General features: G+C 39.3%; 1 protein-coding gene and 1 long non-coding RNA gene across 2 annotated transcripts in view; one reads left to right on the forward strand and one right to left on the reverse strand.

Moving 5' to 3' along the window:
- UTP20 (UTP20 small subunit processome component) overlaps positions 1–23,535 on the forward strand; it is an 85,989-nt gene extending 62,454 nt beyond the window's left edge. Inside the window, exons 42-62 of the mRNA XM_031462948.2 lie at positions 799–938; positions 1,167–1,323; positions 4,853–4,951; positions 5,892–6,059; positions 7,478–7,644; positions 8,493–8,634; positions 9,542–9,658; positions 10,985–11,155; positions 11,383–11,514; positions 11,934–12,044; positions 13,858–13,937; positions 14,357–14,426; positions 14,538–14,720; positions 15,458–15,589; positions 16,052–16,184; positions 17,957–18,144; positions 18,896–18,967; positions 20,965–21,228; positions 21,438–21,564; positions 22,786–22,931; positions 23,206–23,535. Coding sequence (XP_031318808.2) covers positions 799–938; positions 1,167–1,323; positions 4,853–4,951; positions 5,892–6,059; positions 7,478–7,644; positions 8,493–8,634; positions 9,542–9,658; positions 10,985–11,155; positions 11,383–11,514; positions 11,934–12,044; positions 13,858–13,937; positions 14,357–14,426; positions 14,538–14,720; positions 15,458–15,589; positions 16,052–16,184; positions 17,957–18,144; positions 18,896–18,967; positions 20,965–21,228; positions 21,438–21,564; positions 22,786–22,931; positions 23,206–23,361 — 2,955 coding nt within the window. The 3' untranslated portion in view covers positions 23,362–23,535. The remainder of the gene's footprint in view (positions 1–798; positions 939–1,166; positions 1,324–4,852; positions 4,952–5,891; positions 6,060–7,477; positions 7,645–8,492; positions 8,635–9,541; positions 9,659–10,984; positions 11,156–11,382; positions 11,515–11,933; positions 12,045–13,857; positions 13,938–14,356; positions 14,427–14,537; positions 14,721–15,457; positions 15,590–16,051; positions 16,185–17,956; positions 18,145–18,895; positions 18,968–20,964; positions 21,229–21,437; positions 21,565–22,785; positions 22,932–23,205) is intronic.
- On the reverse strand, positions 7,492–15,522 carry LOC116156415 (uncharacterized). The gene is made up of 4 exons (XR_004140207.2): positions 15,385–15,522; positions 14,406–14,701; positions 13,340–13,388; positions 7,492–7,624 (listed from the first exon to the last, which is right to left on the reverse strand). It is a non-coding gene; the product is annotated as an uncharacterized LOC116156415 (long non-coding RNA).
- Positions 23,536–24,985: the final 1,450 nt, after the last annotated feature.

Below are 24,985 nucleotides of genomic sequence, written 5' to 3' on the forward strand. Positions count from 1 at the left end.
TTAAAAATCACTCCCATTTCCAAAAAAGGTTATTAAAAATTAGAGTATGTTTCCCTTTAGGCTTCTTGGCCACTTCTCTACTGTTCATAAATCCATCTTTCCCTTAGTTAGTAGGGGTAACATTTAGAAATGTGTTCTCATGAAGCCAGAGCCTTTCTTTCTCAGTATAAAACATGGGCTGGCAAACTGTGGCCCCTGGGCTGAATCTAGCTTGCAGCTTATTTTTGTAAATCAAGTTTTGTTGGAACACAGTTACTCCCATTCATTTATCTATTATCTAATTCTCCTTTTGCATTACAACAGCAAATTGCGCAGCTTCAACAGAGGCCATGAAGCCAGAAATTCTTACTATCTTGCCCTTTACGGAAAAAGTTTGCCAATCCCTGGTGTAAAATACTGACTTCCTCATTTTATATATTTGTAAATAACCTTTATTTGAGGCACTGTATTTTTTCTGTACCAACAATGTCACTTAAACACTTCAAAGTCCCAATTAACACAAATTTTATGTGATTTTAAATATTTCACAGCAATCTTAACCCCCCATCAGTGAATACTTGGCTTTATTAATTGATTGATTGGTTGCTCCTTTGAAAAGAATATTCTGTTTCCTATTATTTTTTATAATTTTCAGAGGGTTATCAAATTGCATAATTGAGTTTGTTTTTTAAGACACTAAACTTAGGAATGAATATAAGATACATCAAAAGAACTTATCTTTCAACTACAAGATTGTAGTGTTGGTAGGTCCCTAATCTGTTTATCTTTGTTTTAGTTTAACCTGAATTTTTCTTACAGACTAAAAGGGAAGAAGAGCACAAGCTCATAAAATCAAAGGTTGTGAATGATGAGGAAGTGGTTCGAGTTCCTTTAGCTTTTGCCATGGTTAAACTAATGCAGTCCCTTCCACAAGAAGTCATGGAAACCAATCTGCCAAGGTAGGTTGTGTGACAAATTAGAAAAGTTCAGAAATTCAAAAATCGGTTCTTTCTTCCTGACTTTCGAATCTTTTTTGTCAGGAAGAGAGGTACTGTCCCAGTTTGCTGTGATTTAGAATCCTAATTTGGATAATTTGGATTATAAGTAATTAAGAGACAAAAAGATATTTTTGTTTTTATTTGGTTCTGTTGATTTGGTTAGTCATTTTTCAATTTCTCATGTTCTAGTATTTTGCTGAAAGTGTGTGCCCTCCTCAAGAACAGAGCACAGGAAATCAGAGACATTGCACGCAGCACTCTCGCAAAAATAATAGAGGATCTGGGTGTGCATTACCTACAGTATATTTTAAAAGAATTACGGAGTACCCTTGTCCGTGGGTATCAGGTAAATTGCACTACATACTTTACATTCAAGTTGGGTTGGAGTTCAAATATTTGCAATTTGAACACTAAGTCATGGTAATTTGAGTCTGTCTTTAGTAAAGTGCATCCACTGAGATAGGAAGTATATTCAAAAGTTTCTAATCAGTATTTTAAAAATCTGCTTTTAAGAAAGCCTCTATAGTTGATTTTCTTTTTTTTTTTTTTTAAGATCCTTATGGAGATAAAAACAGGTTATGTAACATATGTAACATAACCTGTTTTTATCTCCCAAATCACATGATACCAAGTTTTATATTCTCTGAGTTCTTAATAAAGTTCTTTATGAGTATATATCAGATGTATTGCCAAAAATGTGAACAATAAAGAACATACACACACTTGTTTAATAAGAGTGGGAACGTATTACATAAGTCATAAAAATTAAAAGAGCGCCAGGTGGAATAAAAAGCTCTTCGAGTAGTCACATGGCTGTCCAGCTCCAGGTCCTTCTGCTCCAAGAGTGGACCCTGGACGAGTGGTGTCAGCAGCACCTCGGAGCTTGTTAGACGTGCAATTAGGACCTATACCTCCTAAATGCAGAATCTGCGTTTTAATAAGATCCCTGCATGATCTGAAGTTTGAGAAACACTGCAACTTGTTTTTTCAAGTACCCAGCCAGACTCCTGGTAGTTAGCTTGACTTTCCATGTCCTAATTTGTTCTGAGGTAAAGTTCCTATTCTATGGGTTATAAGTCTAACATACTAAGAATAGCAGTATTCATTGTGACTGTCTGTCTTTGTATAGTTTTTAGTGATTGCTCTAGGGGTTACGATTTCCATACTTAATTTTTAATAATCTACTTAGAATCAGTATTTTGGCACTTCAAGTGGAATGCAAAAAAAACTTATCATCACATAGATCCGTTCACCCTTTCTTTGTTTAATAATTTATGTATTATATTGTCATATATTAAAAACTTATCAAGCAGTGTGAGAGTTTTTGCTTTTAATCCTCAGCTATGCCCAGATATTTATCATTTCTACTGCTCTTCCTGCTTTTCTGAATTTCCAGATTTCTTTCTGGTATCATTTGCCTTCAGTCTAAGGAACTTCCTTTAGCAATCTCATAGAGCAGGTGTGGTGACAACAGATTGTCTTCATTTTCCTTCCCCTGTGAATGTCTTCATTTCACCTTCTTTCCTGAAGGATATTGCCGTTGTCTACATTGACAGTTATTTCTCTTCTTTCACTTTAAAAATGTCTTATCACTTCCTTCTGGCCTTTCTGATGAATGATTAAGCCATTCATTCATCTCCTCTAAGTAATGCGTCATGTTTCTCTGGCAGCTGTGAAGACTTTGTCTTTATTTTTCAGCAATTTGATTATGAGTGCGGATTTCTTGGGTTTACCCTGCTTGAGGTTTGTTGAGCTTCTCAACCACATTGGGGAGTTTTCAACCATTATTTTGACACTGCTCTCTTTCTCTGTTCCTGGGACTCCAGTGAAATGTACATATATATATATATATATATTTTTTTTTTGTCTCATCCATCCCTAAGGCTCTGTTCTTTTTTTTTTTTAATCTTCTTCATCTCTGTTTAGATTGAATAATTTCTCTTGATTCATCTTCAAGTTCACTGACTCCTTCTTTAATCTCCATCCTGCTATTGAGCCCATCTAGTGAGTTCTCTTATTTCAGTTATTGTTTTTTTTTTTTTCAGTTCTGCAGTTTCCACTTATCCTTATATCATCTGATTCTTTGTTAACGCTCAATTTTTCCGTTCATGTCAGACCTCCAACTAGAAAGCTGGAGCTCTATTTCTTCCACTTTGCCGTGCACTACCCACAGCTGTGCCCTCGCATAGGCCAGGCCATGGTGGGACGGAGAGAAGCAGCTGGTTTTCCACCCCCTCAGGACTGCAGCCCCCCTGAGGGAGAGGAAGGTTTCCCTCCCACAGAGTTGTGGCTGCTGCAGTCCGCATTTCTAGGCCCATGCCACCACCATTACCACTGGGTGGTTGGGAGGCTGGGATGTAGGAAAATGGAGAAAAGAAAGAAAAAGCGAGAGGAGGGGGAGGGAGGGAGAGGGGGAGAGAGAGAGAGAGAGAGGGAGAGAGAGATTTCCTTACTCTCTTGGAGCATCCTGATTTCCTTCTCCTACTGTTAAAGCCACGGGACTTCTCGTAGAGTTCTCTGCGTCCTGGCACCCATTTCCATGGTGGCTGGGGATAGCTGGACAGGAAACAGTGGTAAACTCACTGGAAATTTGGCGGTACTCACATTCTGGTGTTCTTCCCCAGTAGTAGTTCCATGCTTCCAGTCCAGGGTTTACAGCTGCACTTGGTGTGGGAGACAGGATAGAGTGTGCTTTCTCCATCTTACCTGGAACTGGAGCCCCTGTCAGTATCCATTTTTATTCTGTTCTTTCAACCAGCATATATTCCATGGCTATTTTGTGTGAGGTGCTGTTGGGCACTGAGCACACAAGGATGAATACAGTACAGCTCTGCCTTTGAGGATTCATTCACATGTTTTCATTGAACACCTAGGGTGTTTAACCTAGTAGCCCTTTTTTTCTCTAACCACCTGTTCTTCCAGTCCATCTCATTATTTATTAAAATAAGTAGAACAGGGATACAAGAACAGCAGTTTGGCTATTAGTATTAGTGGACACAACCAAAATTGTACTCTTCAAGTTTCATTCTTTATCCCCCAAAAGGATTTTTTTTTAATTATATAATGCTCTCAGCAAACATTTTAAATATATGAATACTTAAAGATCGTAAACAGATATATATGAAATTATGCCTTTAAAATCCAATCTGTTTATTGACAGCCAAGTGTATTTTCTTAGCCTTGATCATTATCTGATGTTTACCTTGATAATTTACAGCACTGGAAGCAGGATACAGGACATACTCTGTTGTATACTGTGTATACTCTCGCACCAGCCTGTCTGGTTTCAGATCCTGACCCCACCACTCCCTACTCATGTAATCTTGGGCAAGTTGCTCTATCTCTTTGTGCCTCATCTTCCTCATCTGAAAATGCTGAGAATATAGCCCCTACACCATAGATAGAATGGGCAAGGATTAAAAATGAAACATGTGATGTATTAATCCAGTGCCCAGCCCATAGAAAGCTCTTAAGAATGTCAGCTATGGTTACTGTTGAGGGGGAAAACTTATTTGTTTCCTTCATAACACTTTTTGTGCCAGGTTTCACTGCATTCAGCATTGACAGGCTCCTTAATTCACAGGTTGGTTTTTAAGGTTTAAGACTTGTGCTGTTCTTTATAAATCACTGACCTGATTTAGTCACAATCATAGATTCTAAGCATGGTGATGTGTTTCCAAGCATCTTTTGTGCAACGTGACCACTTGGTTGAAGGATTTCAGACAGTGATAGAAGTATGTCCTTTGTCAAAGCTTCTCATTGCAGTAATGACAGGTATATAGTCTGAGTGTGCCCTTTGCAGGACTTTTAGATCTTATTTTTTTGTAGTGTGGTGTTCTTAACCATTTGTATTCTTATTACACATTTCATTTTAGGTCCACGTCCTAACTTTCACTGTTCACATGTTGCTGCAAGGCCTCACCAACAAGCTGCAAGTTGGGAATTTAGACTCTTGTTTGGATATAATGATTGAGGTAAGATTTAGAGAAAAGCTATTCTAGGTTTTTTTGTTGTTGTTGCTTTTTAATTTATTTATTTTGTAGGGGGAGGTGATTAGGTTTATTTATCTATGTGGTTTTTTTAATGGAAGTACTGGGGATTAAACCCAGGACCTCATGCATGCTAAGCATTCACTCTACCACTGAGCCATTACCCTCCCCTATTCTAGTTTTTTTTTTTTTTTTTTTTAAGAGATCATTGGTGTCAAAGGACACCAATCAGTTCACAAAATAAGAAATAATAATAGCCTATAAAAATGAAAATAATATACTATGTCTTAGGCTAGCAGAGGTTTAGAAAGCTAAGACTCAAATGAAATAAGACAAGCACTTTGCTGTTGGCTGGTAGGTCATGAGTTATAATTAAAGGTGTGGTCTGGTGTTTGTAAAAAAGTATGTTCAACAGCGGTTTATTAATAATCATGAAAAATTAGTAACAATCTCTTTAAATTGGGTAATATAATTTGTGGGGTAGAATTAGAAAGCCTAAATATGGCACATAATCTTTTGTTTGTTCATTTAAAAATATAGACTGATAATTTTAATTAAATGCATTAATTTTGATAATTAAGCCACAAATATGAGAATTTCTTAAAGAAAAATTAGGCTACTCTTTGGTAATATCAAACAAGGTACCTGTTTGTATATTATATAATCATATATGTAAATCTATGAAGTATTCTTCTTTTGTTTTCCATTGTTATAAAGCTTGAAGTGTTTCTGTATTTTTTTTAGTAGTTGGTCCCTAAACTACATTGAAGAAAGTGAAATCTAATAGAATTTCCTACTGTCTGATTTTAATCCAGTTCAGCATGCTTCCCTTGACTTGGACATACCAAGTCCTTTCAGAGACTGCTTACGTTGGCATAGCTTGCTGAGTGCACATGATTGCCATTTGGCCTTTTTTCTTTTAAAGATCTTTAACCATGAGTTGTTTGGTGCCATTGCTGAAGAGAAGGAAGTAAAGCAGATCCTCTCCAAAGTCATGGAGGCACGAAGAAGCAAGAGTTATGACTCTTATGAAATCTTGGGCAAGTTTGTAGGAAAAGATCAGGTTACAAAACTTATCCTTCCACTAAAAGAGGTAAGGACTTGAATGTGATACAGGAGATCCCCGCATTACAGTATCAAGAGTTCTCGGGGGGGTGGGGGGGAGCCTTGCAGGACATACTTTCACATTGCACTTGACGACCGTGATTTCCTTTGGTGCAAAGGACACCAGTACCGTGTAGCCACTAGCTGGCAGCCCTGAGTCGGGCATTCTGACCCAGGAATCCAAGTGCCTGATGTAAGCCATGAGATGGAGACGGAAAGGTAACAAGAATTGAGCTACAGGTGAATTGTGCAGCTGGGTCCAGTCAGCAGCTCAGAACATAGCCTTTGGAGTTGGACTGCTGCTCCCAGGTTGCCAGGAGGAAGAGAACTGGCCTTTACTGAACGTATAATATGTTCTTAGCACTCTGCTTCACCACCTCTTCTAATCTGCACAACCACCCTGTGAGAGCCATAGTACCTCCATCTTGCAGATGAGAACATTCAGGCTCAGAAAGGTAGAAAGGAACATGGTTAAGGAGTAAAGTCTGAGCTTAATTTCAGATCTTTCTGATCCAGAGCTTACATTATTTCCATATTTTCATTCTGCCTCCTGTTGGGTGGGGATTGTAATTTATGTGCTTTTGTATGGTGTTCTCTGTGCCTATTGCAGGGGTGGGCATTTAATAAACATTGTTAATTCATCTTATTACAGTTATATGTACTAACACTGTAGAGCAAAAAGCCCCATCTAATGATGTGAGTTTACTATATTTCCAAATGTTTTGGTGCTAGATTAACACCATAATTGTACTAGGACACATTTAGCTTATCTGAACCTGATTTAAGAATATTAGATATGTTTTGAGGATAAAAAAGAGTTGACAAAGCACATGCATTTTCCATGTCTCTCCAAGGTAATGAAAATTATTAGTGCCACGTACTGTGCAGGGGAATAGCTTTGATATACTGAGGGTTTTACGGGTTGATGGTCCTGAGCTCCCACGAAGTTCCTCTGATTTGGCCCAATAATTAATATCAAACCCTGAGGCTTGGCCATCACACCACTTTGTTAGCATGGTTTCCTGTGAGTAGTGACGCATTTTGTTGGTGCTGTATATGTATATGTGCTTGCTTCAAGCCACCCCCTTTAATGCCCTTGGAGGGCTGATTATCTTCCAAGTGTCACATCATCTCTCCAGTCCTGGGCCCCGAGATCTCACCAGCAAAAAGGGCAGAGTGGGCACAAGAAATCCAGAGATACACACTGCTGGCAGTGATTATCTGAGGTCATGGGTAAACTTGACTTTATATGTTGTATCTATGTTTGAGATTTTATTAAGAATGCATCTCTTTTTTAATTAGAAAAAACCATACTTTTAAAAGTAAACATATGCAAGATAACAACTGTTATAACAAATAAAAATGCAGTTCTGTGTGACCACAGCATGCATTTATGTTTGCCTTTAGATCTTGCAAAACACCACAAGTTTAAAACTGGCCCGGAAAGTTCATGAAACCTTACGCCGAATCATAGCAGGATTACTTGTAAACCAGGAAATGACAGCAGAATCCATTCTGTTGCTTAGTTACGGTCTGGTCAGCGAAAATCTCCCTCTGTTAACAGAGAAAGAAAAGTAAGTTTGGAAAAAAACAGCTATCCTTTGGGTGCGTGCTTCTAATAAGCCATTCTCAATTACTCTTAAGTGAGTTCATTTAATAGTTTGCTTTAGTAAAAAAAAAAAATTAATCTGAGTTGTGAGATGATAATACTTTTGTGGTGGTAGGGCCGAAGTCCTTCCAAGTGATTCAACACAAGATTATTTTTCTGCTGAATGAAGTGGCTGTGTAGGCAGCCAGTTATTTTGACTGATTTTGATCAGTTTCTCTGATACTACTTCTGTTTTAGGCAGTTACTGATTGATTGATTGGTTGGTTGGTTGTCCTTTCTGAGGTAATTAGGTTTATTTATTTACTTTAATGGAGGTACTGAGGATTGAACCCAGGACCTTGCGTATGCTGAGCATGCACTCCACCACTGAGCTATGCTCTCCGCCTTGGACATTTATTGAATCAAAGTTAGGATAGATTTAAAATACATACTTCTTGTTCTGATCAGAGATTTAGGCCTCCAAAGATTTTGCAATACCTTCTTTGTAATCCTCCTTTGGATTTTGCTTCTGTGTTCTAAAAGAGACTCCTTGGCATTTGCTTTCAGAAATCAAAGAAAGGGAGTATCTGCTGGCTGTTCATCTTAATTTAAATGTGCATTCATCTGTCTGACCTCTGTTTCTGGGTTGTTCTGGAAGCTTTGATCAACACTCTAATAATGTCTTCTGTGTCTCATTGTTGAGGGAAAGAAGACCCCACAGCGAGCAGCACGTTATTTGGTGCTGGACTCTTTCACCAAAACAGGCCGCAGCCACTGCTGGGGCTGCAGCACACCAGGTTCTTTCCATTAGTTTCCATTCCGTCTCATTGACAGAAATCCAGCCACCGCTGCACCGGATCCACGTCTGCCACCCCAGAGCTGTCTTCTGCTCCCCCCAACTCCAGTTCGAGGTGGACCAAAAGCTGCCGTGAACAAGAAAACCAACATGCACATATTTATTGAGTCTGGGCTTCGGGTAAGAATTAGCCTTCAAGTGAGACTTGCTGCCCACCGCGAGTCTGTGCCTTTTAATCATCTGCTGAATTTCCAGTACTGCTCATTTCCACTAGAAATACTTTACCATAAATAAATTATGGATTTTTTTAAGGTACATTGACCCATTTACTATTTATCTCTTCTAGTACTTATTTTGGTGATGTAATTGTCTCAGAATTAATGATTCTGACCTAATATTTACTCTGGTTTCACTTTTGCTTTGCTTATGAGTGCACCTCTAAACTACTCTAATTGTTTCTAAAAGATGGTGAGCTTTTAAAAGCACAGATCTGATTGTTTTGTTATGTATTTTTAAAATCCTTCATTGTCTCCCATTTTTCCCAGGAGAAAGAGAGAGCCAGGCTTCATGTGGGCACCAGGGCGTAGCCTCATGTTGTATCACTCCTGCACATTTTCCAGCCACATGTGGCTTCCCTTCAGTTCTGTAAAGTCCCCACACTTTTCCCATCCCAGGACCTCACCATCTACTCCTCTCTCTGCCAGCTTCCCACCAAACTCTCAAAGCACCCTGCATTCTTAGCTAATTATTTCCTGACGTCTGTCATCCTGGCTGGGACCCATCTGGGCAGGGACCCTGTCCACCTTGGTTACTGCCGTGTCCTTCATGGCGAGCCAGTGCCTGGAATCAGAGTAGATGCTGAGTAATGACCTTTTGGTAAATGAACTTAGAATCACAGCTGCATGGGGAGCGTCAGCCTTCTTCACCTGCTGAGACTCTCCTAGGCTGTTCCCCGTCTCCAGACTTTTTCTCATTTCGGATAGAAGCATCTTAACATTTCACAACTGTCTCTTAAAGTAATTTCACCTTTATCTCACTCGTTTGGTCTTGTGGACAACTGATGTGAAGTATCTTTTTAAATCTTTAGCTGTTGCATCTTAGTCTGAAGACTTCCAAGATCAAGTCTTCAAGTGAACATGTGCTAGAAATGCTGGATCCTTTTGTGTCTCTGCTCATAGACTGCCTGGGCTCCATGGACGTGAAGGTGAGCATCTGTCCCTTCACGGGACCTGTGTTGTACAAAATACCTGGCACTTATTTCTGGGCTCATGCTTCACAAGATGGTTGAGTTTTTAAAGGCTTTTATAGTATCATGAGCCACCTCCATTCCCTGCACTAAATTGCTCCCCAGTTTAACAGTCCCATATCCCAAGAAAGCCCTTAACAGTTTCAAAAGCCTTTCTAGATATATTAATTTTTTAAGTTGAAGTATGGTCGATTTACAGTGTTGTGTTAGTTCATTAATTATTTCATTCGATCTTCACAACAGCTTCATGAGGGTGAGTGAGTGGTGCTGTCCCCATGTCAGTAGTCATCATCTCATCACCATCCTTATCACTACTACTGCTCGCTACTGTGGATCCTCATAACAACCCATGAAGCATGTATTATTGATGTTTCTATTTCATAGATGAGAAAACCAGGCCTTAGGCTTAGTGACTTGCCCCATATAACAGACGTAGGGCATGAGCCTCAGTCTGTCAGACTCCAAAGCCCACACCTCTCCCACTTCCTCAGGTTGCCTACTGGACTGCAAAAGTGCAAGAGGTTAAGTAACATCCCTGTGGTCAAACAGGTAATAAGCTGCAGAGCTGGGGTTTAAGCTGGTCTTCCTAGCTTCTGAGCTCCTTCTTCAGTGTCTTCATCTAATCCTGCCTAATAAGGCCATCCCAGCAACCAGAGGATAGGGCTCCATTAGTTACAGCTGAACCAGATTGAACTGGTTCAATCAGGATTCTTTTGTAATCACTTGATCCCAACACATTTTTTTTCACACCTTTGGCACAGCTTTTAACTATCCTAAACTATAGGTCATGGTTCCCATGCTTAATTTCTGAGTCAGCTCTCTGCTCCTTAAATGCAGAATTGCATCCATTTTATCTTTGTATCTCTAACACTGAAGTGCCTTGTGTACCTATAAGCTTAGTAAGAATGGACTAAATTGAAGTACCCTCCTAGAATGTTGAAGTTATTTATCATGTATTTTTTTTAAAAAAAAAAAAAAAAAAGCTAAAATCAGCCAACTTATCCAGTTATTTACCCATAAAAAGTTAAGAATATGGTAAGTGGGCACCTTTCTCATTTGCTTGTGCTATAGCTTCACCTGCTATGAGAAGCAGTAAGTTGCTCTACAGCAGGGAATAGGACACTTCCCTCTCCTTACCCTCTTAGCCCAGGGCTTCCTGAGTGGGCTGGGCAGAGCATGCCATCACTTCAACTCAATTGCTCATAGACTGCACAGCCTCAGGTGCGGATCGTTGGGTTTGGTCGCTTCATAAGTTGATTGGTTTTGTGTGTTTTTGCTTTTCAGGTGATCACAGGTGCCTTACAGTGCCTGATCTGGATCTTGAGGTTCCCCCTGCCTTCCATAGAAACAAAAGCAGAACAGCTAACGAAACACCTTTTCCTTCTGCTGAAGGATTATGCAAAACTTGGGGCTGCCAGAGGCCCGAACTTCCACCTGGTGGTCAATTGTTTCAAGGTGAGTTGTTTGCACTTAGAAAAAGCCAGGACCAGGATTAACATCAGTTAATTTTCCTCATCATCTTTCATGGTCTTAGTCAAAATTTCTTCCAGTTTAATTTGCTAAGGCCAGAGGGTTGATATCCTGTGTGAAAAAGCATAAATGTTGTATTAAGTCTGTATCATTTCACTGGATGCTGATTGGTGGGATGTCCTGGCTATTGACCTCACTGTTGTAACTTGCAGTGTGTGACCATACTTGTGAAGAAAGTGAAGTCATATCACATAACTGAAAAGCAGCTACAGGTTCTGCTAGCATACGCTGAAGAGGACATTTATGATACTTCAAGACAAGCCACTGCATTTGGTCTTCTGAAGGTATGGTGTCACCAGAACGCTGGACCGTTCAGTTTAGGAGCCCCACATCAGATATTTAGAATAACGTGGAACATGGTGTTTTGACTAGCTGTAGACTTCTGAAATTAAGTAATTTATCAATATTACGATTTTGGTAGATAGATTATACCTAACATATCTACGTATTAAAATGTTTGAACATGAGCTCTATTTTAAACTTCCAGGGAATTCTATACAGATGCAGGTACTCTACTTGTATGTATCACAAATTTAAAATTGACCATTTTGATCATTTTTAAGTTTATGTTCTTTCAGAGATACTTTCTCATTATGTTTGAAAACTGCCTGTGACTGCTTTAGCATCAAGTTGGCTTAGTATAAACGTCAGGCTGTTTGCACTAAAATATGAAATGAGTGTGTCTTTTCCTTTTGTATTTTAGGCCATTTTATCAAGAAAGTTGTTGGTCCCAGAAATCGATGATGTCATGCGGAAAGTATCCAAGTTGGCAATTTCTGCACAAAGAGAACCTGTCAGAGTCCAGTGCAGACAGGTTTGTAGACAGCTTATTCCCACAGCAAGCGCTTTGCCCTGCCTTCTCTGTTTGGTCTTTAGGTAGACTGTCAACACTGACTGAATTCTGAAGATGACTTTGCATCATATTGTTGCTTTATTCTGAGACTGGGAAGCCCATTCACACATCAAGTGTAAGGGCATTTTGAGTAGAGACCACCATACATGGCATGCTTCAGATGGATGAAGAAAGACACCGTCCTTCTGCAGCATGAGACCCTGCAGCAAAGATTTCCATCCAGTGGTGCAGCCACTGACCCCTTAGTGCATATCACTTTGTACCTGGTGCTGCCAGAAGTGTGGTTAACAAGATGTTTAGAGTTCCTGTCTATCCTGTAGCAGACAGGCACAAAGCAAAAATTCCACAGTTATTTAATTACAGACATCCAAGTGCCAGAAGGGAAAAAGTAGTGTCATATTTCATCACTTACAAGACACTCCATTACTTATATTCCTCAAAGAAAGAAAAAAACTATGACACGGTGGTCAGGCGGCATCAATTGTAAGACACATCCCAATTTCAGAAGTGTTAGAATGTGGAAAACTCTGCTGCTTAGAATTGACAGGTATGGTAAGCGCACGTGACAGTGTGGAGGAGCACCTAGCGTGAGAGTCAGGGGGAGCTTTCCTGAGGAGTGGCGTATAAACAGAATTCGAAGGAAGAATAAGGCTTAGCCTTCCAGGCTGAGGAAGATGAGCCTTGAGGTGGGTAAGAGCTTAGCTTGCTGGAGGAATTAAATGAAGGTGAATGAGGAAGGGGGCCAGATCAGGCCAGATCTTGTGATGTTGTTAAAGATTTAGGGCTTTGTTCTAAGAATAAGAAAAGCTATTGAAGTCCATAGGTGGTGGAGTGACATTAGCAGATTTGTGTTCAAAAGTTTGTCCATATCTGATCTTACAAGCACATATCAGCCCAGGTGGAAGACTCTGAATTAGAAAAATAAACTCAGAGTGAAAGGAAGCCTTGGGTTGCTGAGGTCATCTTTGGAAAAAATTAACTTATTTAGGAAGAAGGAGGGCCAGCTGCTGTCTGTTAAGCATTAGCTGCATGCCCAGCACTTTACATACGTGGCAGCTATTTGTAAATATCCTTCAAGGCAAACAGTGCCACCATTTTGCGGTTGAGCACAAACAGGCCTTGGAAAGTTTAATGGTGTGCTTAGTTCTCAGTTTATTAATAAAGGAAGCTGAGTAATACAGTGGTTTGAAAGCAGAGCCTTTGGATGCAGGCAGGCAGTCGAAATTCTGGCACTGTCACCTGAGCAAGTGACTTACCTCTGTGTGCCAGCTTCATTCTCTTCATCTGTAAAATGAGGCGTGCTTCCTGAGGAAGTAATAAAAAACCAACCAAAAAACACTTAACCCAGTGCTTGACACAAAGAAGGTATTTAGTAAATGCAATAGTTATTATCAGTGTTATTGTCACTATTATTGTTATTCTTATTTCGGGGGAATATAGGGTTGAACACAGTCCATACTCAGTCCGCCACAACCTCCTATCAGGGACATGAGCTTCCAGTGTGTGAGCTCGGATTTGGAGCCCTAAACAGCCATGCTGGTGGTGGGCCAGGACTTGACTGGTAATCAGGCAGGAGCTGAGGACGTGAGGTGGGAGGAGAGGGGAGGGGCACAGTTACTGACTCAGGAGGCGGACTTTACCTAACTGATTGCCCTTCTGAAAGGTCTTTGTAACCTACAATTTGTAGCCTACCAGTGCGTCCCAGAGAGCAGCTCAGGAAAGAGGAATCCTGGAGAGATAGGGTCCAAATAATCTGTGTGACTTCTGTTCCTAGGTTTTTCTGAAATATATTCTCGATTATCCTCTGGGTGACAAATTGAGACCAAACTTGGAATTCATGCTTGCTCAACTGAAGTAAGTCGAAGCCATAAACTACAGAGGGCAGTGGGGTAGGTTCTTCTCTCCTTTTAACGTGTCAGCCGTCTTGGACAGAACAAAGCCGACACGCGATGGCACACACTCCTAGGATGCTCTCGCATGAATCATTGACTTGACTGCCAGGCACTGTGCATGGCTCCTAGAGCAGTTCTGCAGGTCACTTTTCAGTTCAGTGTGACCACTGATTGTCATTAAAGTAGAACGCTAACAGAATTACATTTAAAACTGCACAGTAGCATGATAAATAAATACACGTATTAAAACTGGGGAAATGGAACTTCCTTTCCACTTTTTAAGAAATAGATGGCACCCTGAGACAGTATTTAAAATTCCTCAAAATAATTGTTGGTAAATTTTAAAGTTACTAACAAATCCTTCTAATGTTCTTGCCCTAGTTATGAACACGAGACCGGGAGAGAGTCCGCCTTGGAAATGATCGCTTACCTCTTTGACACATTCCCTCAGGTACCGTGAACCAGGGACAAGCTCCGTGCTTGTGTTTGTTTGCTGTGGCTCCCGTGAGCCTTGGTAGGACACCTGTGAGAACTTCCGTCTGCGTGTCTGTTTTCTCTTCAGGGGCTGCTCCACGAGAACTGTGGAATGTTCTTTATTCCTCTTTGTCTGATGATGGTGAACGATGACTCTGCCATGTGTAAAAAGATGGCATCCATGGCAATCAAATCCTTACTCAGCAAAATCAGCCTTGAGAAAAAAGATTGGCTCTTCAGTATGGTTACCACCTGGTTTGGGGCAAAGAAGGTTAGGGTTGCTTTTAGTAATATTTTAAAGAAAAGTCTGAGCTTTTGGTGTTCATACTTTAAATACATATTATATATTGTTGAATTAATTTTTCCCAAGTAGCTTTATTGTTCTTATTTGATTGTGGTAATAATATATTCTTACAGTAAAATTTCAGAAAATATAAGAAGTTATAGAGAGTAACATAAAAATCACCTGTATTCCCAATACATGGTTAATGTCAACTGATTACTCCACTGCATGAATGTATTATAATTTACTTAACCAGTCCCCACTGATAATATCTTTGTTTCCAGTTTTGCTCATTCAATATATAGAGTGTAATTTTTGCCAGTGATGTATCCACTTGCTGACTCTACCACCACCATCACTGGCCCATCTTTGTGAAGTATAAACAACACATGTCATATCTTAATACTGGCTTTAAGTGTAAAAGTCAGAAAGGGGGCAGTGGGGCATGAAACAAACAAAAAAACTTCCTTTTTTTAAAAAAAATTTAAAATTAGAGGGTATTATTCTGTGGATAATGATGAATACCACTTTTTTCTTAATGTTGTCCTGTGGTATGAAGATTTCTCTGCATTTTTCATGTTAGCCACCAAAAATCCACATCCTATTGATTCCTGGTATTATAAAGAAGTATTGAGGACAGAGTCATGCCCACCTTCATTTCAAAGTTTTGGAAACAGCCTCCCAAGTTGTGCTGATATTGTCTTGTGGTGGTTTATTTCCGGCAGAGCTTAAATAGACAATTAGCTGCCCTCGTCTGTGGCTTGTTTGTGGAAAGTGAAGGAGTCACTTTTGACAGAAGACTTGGAACTGTTCTCCCTGTGATTGAAAAGGAAATTGATCCTGAAAAATTTATAGATGTAAGTTATTTACAACTCTTGCTTATTTTTATAATTTTACTTGAAGTGGTATAGCTAATAGGTTAAATATTATTTATGATCAAAATGGTTTTTTATTAATAAAAGCAAAAACTCAGTGCAGTTGTATCTTTTTAAAATGAAGATTAATGTAAGTTATCTTTCATAGTGTGTGACGATCAAAGTTTCTTAAGCAGAGTGATGTTGCCCCCCAGGGGACATTTAGCAATGTCACAACTGGAGGGTAGAGGGGTGCTACTGTTATCTGGTGGGTAGAGGCCAGGAATGTTGCTCAACATTCTCTAATGCACAGGGCAGCCCCCCAAAGCAAAGAATTATCTGACCCAAAAGTCAGCAGTGTTGAGGTTGAGAAACCCTGGTATAGTTTTACATGCTGGAGTAAAAATGGCCATCAGATACTTTGAAATTTTGTCTTAATTGATTTACCATCCCTCCTGTTTTTAGATCATGGAAGAAACTGAAGAGAAAGCTGCAGATCGCCTTCTGTTTAGTTTTCTTACACTGATAAGTAAACTCATCAAGGAATGTAATATTATTCAGTTTACCAAGCCCTCTGAGACTTTGAGTAAAATCTGGAGTAAGTATTTCCTTTTAATTTAAATCTAAAGATAAACACGTTAGAAGTATATAATGTCAAGGGAAAAGTCCATGAGAAAAAAATTTAAAAGGCCCTTTCAGACTGGTTATAGTGAAAATATTTGTGGCCGGAGGGGTGGAAATATATGTGTGTATGTGTGTATATATTTATGAGGTGTTATATATAACCTTGTAAATAATATATTTCATTTATAAATAAGAAAGAATATTAATTATGGGGGAGTAAAAGAAAGGAAAAAATTTCCCAAAGTCCTCCTTACTACCTGATGACAATTTGCTATATATTTCCATCCAGTCTTCTTTTTGCCAAATAGCCCTAGGTGTTTTTTTCTTTTTTGGGGTTGCATAATTCCATATAAATTTTTATATCCTGTCTGTACCTAAGTAAGCATATCACAGTCCTATAACATACTTAGTAGATATCCTTCTAAATGGCTATAAATAATCCATTGTGTAAATGTGCCATAATTTACTAAACCATTTCACTTCTATAGGGTATTTAAGTTACATAACACTCTTTAAATGAAAAATAAGATCCTCGAATTTTTAATTTAACATTTCAACTTTGATTGGTCACTAGAAAATAGGCACTGCAATGAATGCTTTAAATACCTACTTTTATTTTATGAGAAATAAGCCAGTTACTAAATTACTATATGGCCTTCTCTGGTATGGCTCCACTGAGATAATTACAAAGATTCATATGGAACAAAAATAAAACTGTCTTCATGAAATATAGCAGCATAGACTAAAACTCAGATATGTCATGGCTCATCCAGAATTTTAATCCTGTTCCCTGACATCACAAGGCTTTTCTACTGTACTTTCCAAGCGTGGTATGTGGTGAGTGGCCCTGTAGCATAAGAGCATGAGCTTATCTTAAGGGATCATCCTTAAGATACTGTAAGAGGTCACATTTAAGAATACGAGCTTTGGAGCCAGGCCAAGCTGGGGCCCAGGCTTAGTTCTGCCTGTTCACAGTTTGGCAGGTCATTTAGCCCCTCTGGAACTGTAGGTTGGAAATGACGGTTCCAACCTCACAGAACTGTTGTAAGGTCTGAGTGAGATAAGTGTGACACTTCGCCCGTGCCTGGCACGTAGAACGCCTCAATAAATGATACCTTTCCAGTCAGCCACTTGGAGCCACCGATTTCAATAGCTAGAGAAACAACTGTGTACCCATATATGCATTTACATTAATTTTGATTTAGAGATTGTTAACGCTACCTTATCTCCACTGAACCTGAGCTAGTTCTTTTCCTCCTCCTCCTGTGGTACATGTTTTCTATCTGACTTACCTTTTTTTCCCAATTAAAGTATAGTTTGCAGTGTTTTACAATGTCGTATTAGTTTCAGGTGTACAGCAAAGTGATTCTGTTCTTTTCAGATTCTTTTCCATTATAGGTTATTATAAGATACTGACTATAGTTCCCTGTGCCATACAGTAGGTCCTTGTTATTTATCTATTTTATGTGTAGTAGTGTGTATCTGTTAATCCCAAACAGAACTAGTTCTTACGGAGCTTACTCATACTTACCACGTTAATTGTTGGTCCTCTAGTTTTTTCCAGTCTCTCTACCTCACTTTTCCCTAGCTCCTTGAGAGTTTTTGGGAAGCAGGGACTATTTTGTTCGTCTTTTGTTCCCAAATCCAAGCACATTAGAGACATTCAGGAAATGCCTAACTTAGTCATGCTTCCCACCAGAGTCAGGAAAGCTTTGAGATGTCTGAGAATGTGTTTCGGTCCCTTAGGTCACGTGCACTCTCACCTGAGACACCCGCACAACTGGGTGTGGCTCACCGCAGCCCAGATTTTTGGACTGCTCTTCGCCTCTTGCCAACCGGAGGCACTTATCAGTAAATGGAATGTCAAAAAAACTAAGAAGAAACTCTCAGAACCTGTAGCAATCAGGTTCCTAACAAGTGACCTTGACCAAAAGGTAAGTTTTCTCTAAGATCTTTTCTTTCCCTCATGATCTGTGTGAGATGCTCGTTCTGGTTCATGTGACTTTCTTGGACTTGGCCCTTGGGAGAAACTCTTCCATCCAAAACTTGATGTACATGTGGGTCTGAAGGAGTGTTAGTAACTAGAGGGGGGTCACCCTCGAGGCCAAGTTTTTTCAAAGCTGATTTTTAGACTGTCAGTCTAGTCAGACTTTTGCTTATTTAGCATGTTTATCTTCCATTATATATTTACGTTCTTTATCAGTACTGGAGACTAAGATTAATGCTGTCTGTCCTGCCTCCTTCATAACCTTGTTGATGACTAAATGAGATCATGTTCACAAAAGTGTTAGGTAGGGACCATGTTGTTATCTGTCTGTGATTTCATAGGGTCCAGCACAGAGCCTATCTCATAGTGGGAACTCCATAAACATTGAATGAGTGGATGGAAGGGAAGAAAAGAGTGGGGGAAAGTATTTGAATGTTGCAAAGTTGTCTACCAATAATCTAATAGGTTATGATCTGTATCTCCCCAGAGCTTGAAAGTACCCCATGTCCTTAAGTTGAAATGCTCATGGCAGATAGAAGGGAACAGTTAGATAATTTCTGTTCATGAACCTCCCCTTTCCAGATCTACACAGGTGGTCACTCAAAGCAAAATCTCCTACCTTAGTTGTATTATTATGGTTTAAAAACAGTCAGAAATAGCCTTCATTGTGTCTGCCAATGTCCATTTCCTTTTCACAGATGAAAAGTATCTCCCTAGCCTCTTGCCATCAGTTGCATTCCAAATTCTTGGATCAATCTCTAGGAGAGCAGGTAAGTATTATAATCCTCCCAGTTAAATAGGAGAGGTCTGTTCTACCAGTAGTCTAAGAATAGGCTGTCATTTGTTTTTTGTTTTGTTTTTCCCAGTTAAAGCTTGGGGAATTAATGAAATATTAACAAACACTCAAATACATGTTCAATTATGCACATATATCTAATCGACTCTGGGGTCCATATTGGGATTACTCCTGGCTCCGTTTAAAATTCCCAGTAAAGATAATAAATGCACTGGGAGGCTAGCTGTTCATCTTTTTCATCTTCCCTTTTAACATATCTACTCCACATTGCAACTGAAGCTTTGAAGGACATTGATTGTTTTTATACTGAACTGTGGTACTAAATTTCCTTCCCTGTCTCTAGAAGCTGAAGAGAAAGCAATAATGTTCATTATTCTGGGGGTAAGCAAGGTGACATTACTGCAGTGTGGTCTGAGAACCGTCTATCTTTAACAGGAGGCTGATAAATTGTTCCAACAGTAAAAAGCTTTATGTATTTTCGTATTATAAAATTTAACCATAAGTAAAATACAGAGAACAAAGCATCTTGTAAATATGCAGTAAATATAAATTGCCCTTGAATAGTTGGTCTTCTGCTCCATTGTATTTTTAATTCTTGATAGAGCAGCTGGGCTGGTAGATGATGTGACACAGATGTGGTGTCTGGATGTGATCAAGGCACTTGACCACGTCTCCTGTGAGCCATCATGGACAAGATGAAGTGATGGAGATTAAGGGACAGGGGCACTAAAAACTAGGTGAATGCTGTCTCTAAGAGTGATCTCAGGTGGCATGCCATAAACACTGGTCCTTTTGTCACTTTTTTAAATGAGCATATAACATGCTTCATTATATGGCAGGGTTGAGGAGGGAATGGATGGCTATTTGATGGATAGCAAAGTGAGGCCAAAGAAAGCATGCCAGGGTGGACAGTGGGTGGGGTCTTACACCTGATCAGTTTTAATAGAGGCTGACAGACCATACAAACTCGGGATAGTGGGGGAAGAGATTTACTAGTACTAACCTACAATGAAAGAAATTATGGATTTTAGTTCACCTTAATCTTAGAGTTAACAGTGTGAAGTGGCTACCACAGAGGTAAAGGCCTCCAAATGTAGGACTGTCTTCGTGGAGGCCTAACTTCCAGAAGAAGGAAATAATAATCTTGGCATTAACTCCTGATGGCCAGGCTAGCCTTGGACAGTGTGTGGTATTCTGAGTACCACATTTGGGGGAACTTTGGGCACACAGCTCCTGTAGCAGAGTAGCCAGGATGGTGAAGGAACTCAAAACCGACTTGGTTTCCTCTTTTACGTATCAGGTGTGAAATACTCAGAGATTTCATTGATGTCACAGTTAGGACTCGATAAATGGGTCCATTATTTTAAGACGAAAATCACCCCCTGTGCTGTTTAACGGAATCAGATGGGATATGAGGGAAAGAGGAGCTTAGTGTATAAGAACTTGGGCTCGAATCCTAAAGACCTTTGAATCCTGGCTAACCACTCACTTTGTCTTTGGGTGAGATTTAGTAACTCTGAGCCTTGGTTTTCTCTCCTAATAGTAGGACCTAATAGGGATATTTTAAAGTTGAATTTGAATACTACATACAAAGCAACTAAACCAGACAGTGCTCAGTAAGTGGAAACTGTTCTGTGAAGAACAGATGAAGGAATTTAATGAAATGAGGATGACAGCTCTCTTTAAAAATGTAAATGGATGGCTTAGAATTAGCTTATTTACTCAGTGGGACTTTAAAGAACAGAAGTAAGCCAAATGGATGATAGTTACATGGAAATGGGTTTCAACCCACTCTAAGGAAAACTGAAGAATTATCTCCCCAAAACGGACCAATCATCAGTTTAACAGTGCAATATCCAATTGTTTTTTATTTTCTAATTGTAGAATACCTATTTTAGCTGCTGCTTTACTAAGCCATGTTTATTTCAAAATCAAAGTACAATTCTTACCCCTCCTCTCCCTTTTTTTAAGGTTGTTAAGAATTTGTTGTTCGTAGCCAAAGTCTTGTATTTACTGGAACCTGATTCTGGGGATAAGCAAGGTGACATGAAAGAAGACATGGACAAACAGGAAGTTTCAGGTGATGGCATGGTCAGAGAGGATATAGAAGAACTCAGGGCGTGTGCAGATGAGAAGGAAGAGCACAGCAAGCCAGCCACACTGCTGTGGCTGATCCAGAAGTTGTCCCGGATCGCAAAGCTAGATGCTGCTTATTCACCTAGAAACCCCTTAAAGGTGCGATGCGTGTGCAGAATGACTGAAAGTAGTCTTCATTTTTTTTCAGTATTTTAATGGTATTAGTTATCCTCCCAAGTCCCTAGGAACTTTCAAACCCAAAACTACAGCAATAATCTGCCCTAAAATAGACTTTGTTTTCTAAATTAATTCTCTGTGGCTACAAGTATGAGAAAAACTTCAAATGAAAAAATGATCTGTACTTTCAGAGAACATGCATCTTGAAGTTTCTCGGAGCTATAGCAATGGATCTTGGAACAGACAAGGTGAAGCCCTATCTCCCAGTGATCATAGCTCCTCTGTTCCGAGAACTGAACAGCACCTATTCGGACCAGGGTAATTCTGTGGTCGCTCTTCTGAATACTTGCACACTAGGATTCCTCACTTCTGAATGCTTCCTTCTTCCTTTCTGTCCTCCCTCTCTGCCAAAGTTTAAGAAAGAAAACTTTCTAGGTATCAAGACAATAGCAAACAAATAAGGCATATTTGTGTTATTTCTGTCTCCTATATGCTGTCTTATGTCTAAGAGTGAATGCTTCTCTCCTAAAAAATGTTTTACTCCTAAACATAGATTAAATATTCACAGAAAACTAATTTGGGTTCTAAACCTTATAGTGCTATGAATATGTACAATTAAATGTCATTATGTTCTCAAAATTTAAAGGCAAAAATATGAAATAGTTTTAAGTATTTTAATTTTTCCTCTTTTTCTTCTTGCCTGGTACTCACTGATCATTAAGTTTTCTCTTTTGATAATAAGAGGGAATTAGGGGTTGGAAAGAGGAGGTAGAGTGGATGTTAAGAGTTTTAAAATAAAACAAATGAAGTGAATATTTCAGTCCAACTTGAGGGAAAGTTTCCTTCCTCTTAGAGAAGGTCAGGTCGGCTCTAGTTCTCATCAGCCAACACTTACTGAGCACCTAGTATTTGCCTGGCACTGGGAGTTCAACAGTATAAATGGCCCAGTCCCTATCTTCAAGAAACTTGCAATTTAGAACAGGTATCGTGAGCCCTCCTGAAATTGAATGTAGAAGTATGTGGATTATTTACATTTGGGAGCGAGGAGGTAAGGGTAGGAGAACATAGCTTTTCATCAGCTTCTCAAAGGATACTCTGATCCAAAAAAACAGAGGTTACAGCCAGAGCTAAGCCTCTGTGACCCGTGAATTAGAGAGAGCCTAGAGAAATACACTTACCTTTCTTTTTCCCTCACCTGCCCAGAGCCGAGCAAGTTAACGAAGGAAACCAAAAATGTTTCTGTCAAGTTGTCAAATTACTTTAATGTCTTCTGAGTCAGGATTCCACTGGGAAGTTGCTTCATGGTCCATTATCTCTTTTTGCATCCTGGATGAGGTAGTGTCTGGGAGTGCTGTGTCCAGCACTTCTGCTTGTTTTCCAATCTCAGAAACGAAGAGGCTAGTTTTAAATCAGTGTTTAACATTGAAGTGATAAAAGTAATGCCTTGAGAGTTAAAATTTGCGTGTTGTTGATTTGTACATACTCAAATGTGTACTTACCTATGTGTCTGTCTCTTACGATCACCCTGTGTGTGATTAGATCCTTTGCTGAAGAATCTATCCCAGGAAATCATAGAATTACTGAAAAAGCTGGTTGGGCTCGAGAGCTTTTCATTAGCCTTTGCCTCTGTACAGAAACAAGCTAATGAGAAAAGGGCACTCCGAAAAAAGAGGAAGGCTTTGGAGGTAGGTCTAATGTTTGAAAATATGGCATGTTCACAAGACTTAACCATTTTTAACCAGGGATGTGCACATGCATGTGTGGAACTTACCCAGGGAGGAAAGAGGAATTGGCTGTGTCTGAGAAGTGGGACTTTACAGCTTGAGCTCTAGATTTTCTTTAATGGGCATGTATTGCCATTTGTGATGTTTAAAGGTGAACAAAATGGTCCATTTCTGCATTTGATTTTTATTGGTTTAACATTTACTTTCAAAGTAACATGCCTATTCTTTTTTCAAGTTTGTAACCAATCCTGATATCGCTGCCAAGAAAAAGCTGAAGAAACACAAAAATAAAAGTGAGGCAAAGAAGAGAAAGATAGAGTTCCTGCGTCCAGGATATAAGGCCAAGAGACAAAAGAGCCACAGCCTGAAAGACCTGGCAATGGTGGAGTAAAGTGCTCCTTGTGCTGACGGTGTCTCAGCTTACCCCAGAGCATGAACTTTGCGGTATACCTGCTGATCTGAAATCATAGCAGGTTTTGTTATTTAATTTAAACTCTGGCGTAGGTTGTATATTATACAGTTTAATATAATTGTGCTCATTTTTTAATTAAAATATTTCATACTACTACCGTATCTTCACTGTCTAAAAAGCATGTGACACTAGTGATAAAAAGTTTAAAACATTTTTCTTTTTAAAATTTTAAAATGGCAAGACAACATGTAGAAGAAGTTAGGAATAAAGCAGACAGATGATTTGCAGTACCTTTATGGAGGAGATTATAAAACTTTGTCAAAAAGGCAGTAAGAAAGATCTACAGAAATGGAGAAGTAAAACTGTGTTCATGGGTAGGAAGGGTTCAGTATCATAAGTTGCTAATTCTTCCCAAGTTGGATCTCACTGGTTAGATGCATATCTGAGCAAAATCCCAAAGGAGTTCTCCACATTATCCTAACAAGCTAATTCTAAAATTTATATGGAAGATAGTAAGTTGAGAATAGCCACGATACTCTTCTTTAAAAAGGAGAACAAGGTGAGGGGCTTGCCCTGTCAGATATGAAAGAAATAAGACAAAAAGTGCAATCTATAGAGGGAACATATGATAAGTTCTACTTCAGTAAAATGAAGAACTTCTACTTACAGAACACACCTGGGGCATGGTATGTACCATATACTGATAAAGGATTAGTAGCTCCAAGCTATGTAATGAATCCCTATGAATCAACAAATAACAGAGTGGAAAAAGTGGCAAAAGAGAGAAATACGCATTGCACAGAGGAAATATAAATGGCCCTTAAACAGTGGCATTTAGCTGATAAGCGATACCAGTTCTTAAAGTTCTATCTCCTGTGCTGGTGATAAGCAGTCACCACCCTGAGAGCCCCTAGTGCCTCCCTGACTGTGTGAGCCCCTAGACCCTGTGTCTCCCCACACCAGAAATTAAAGGATTAGTACCTGAACCAGGAGGGGGTCCTCCTGTATCAGCTCTGTCCAGTTGTTAAATATCTTCCATCACTCCTGTATTCAGCCTTATTAATAATTATGAAATGCAGATTAACATCAGAATGAAATTCCATTTTGAGCCTTTTAGATTAATAACGCTGAGAATACTAAACGTTGGCAAGTATGGTGGAGAGGAACCCATTTTGGAAAACAACTTGGCATCATCTTCAACCATGTGGTATATTTTACCTCTCTACACTTGATGTGAAAGCAAAAAAATCTTGAGTGGAAGAATATTCTGGAATATTTAGAAGGTTGGGGGGAGGAAGAATCCATCCTACACTTTATAGTATTTAACACTCATAGTTTTCCTGAGAGCTTCCTAAAATTTCTTATTTTACAGACAAGGAATCTGATATTCAGGTGAAATAATTTACCCAAGGGTGATGTAGGCTGTAGGTGGCATAGTCAGCATCAAACCCAGGACTTAAAGCCCATGCTCTTTATTATCTGTAATTATGGGGTTAGAATATTATAGCATATGGCATAAAAATCAAATGTTCAAACATTCATGTACTTCAGCATGTGTTTTCATGTAGTTTGTGTCTCAAACAGGAGTTCTCATACTTCCAGG

Source organism: Camelus dromedarius, chromosome 11 (assembly GCF_036321535.1).
Source record: "Camelus dromedarius isolate mCamDro1 chromosome 11, mCamDro1.pat, whole genome shotgun sequence".
Lineage (NCBI taxonomy): Eukaryota > Metazoa > Chordata > Mammalia > Artiodactyla > Camelidae > Camelus > Camelus dromedarius.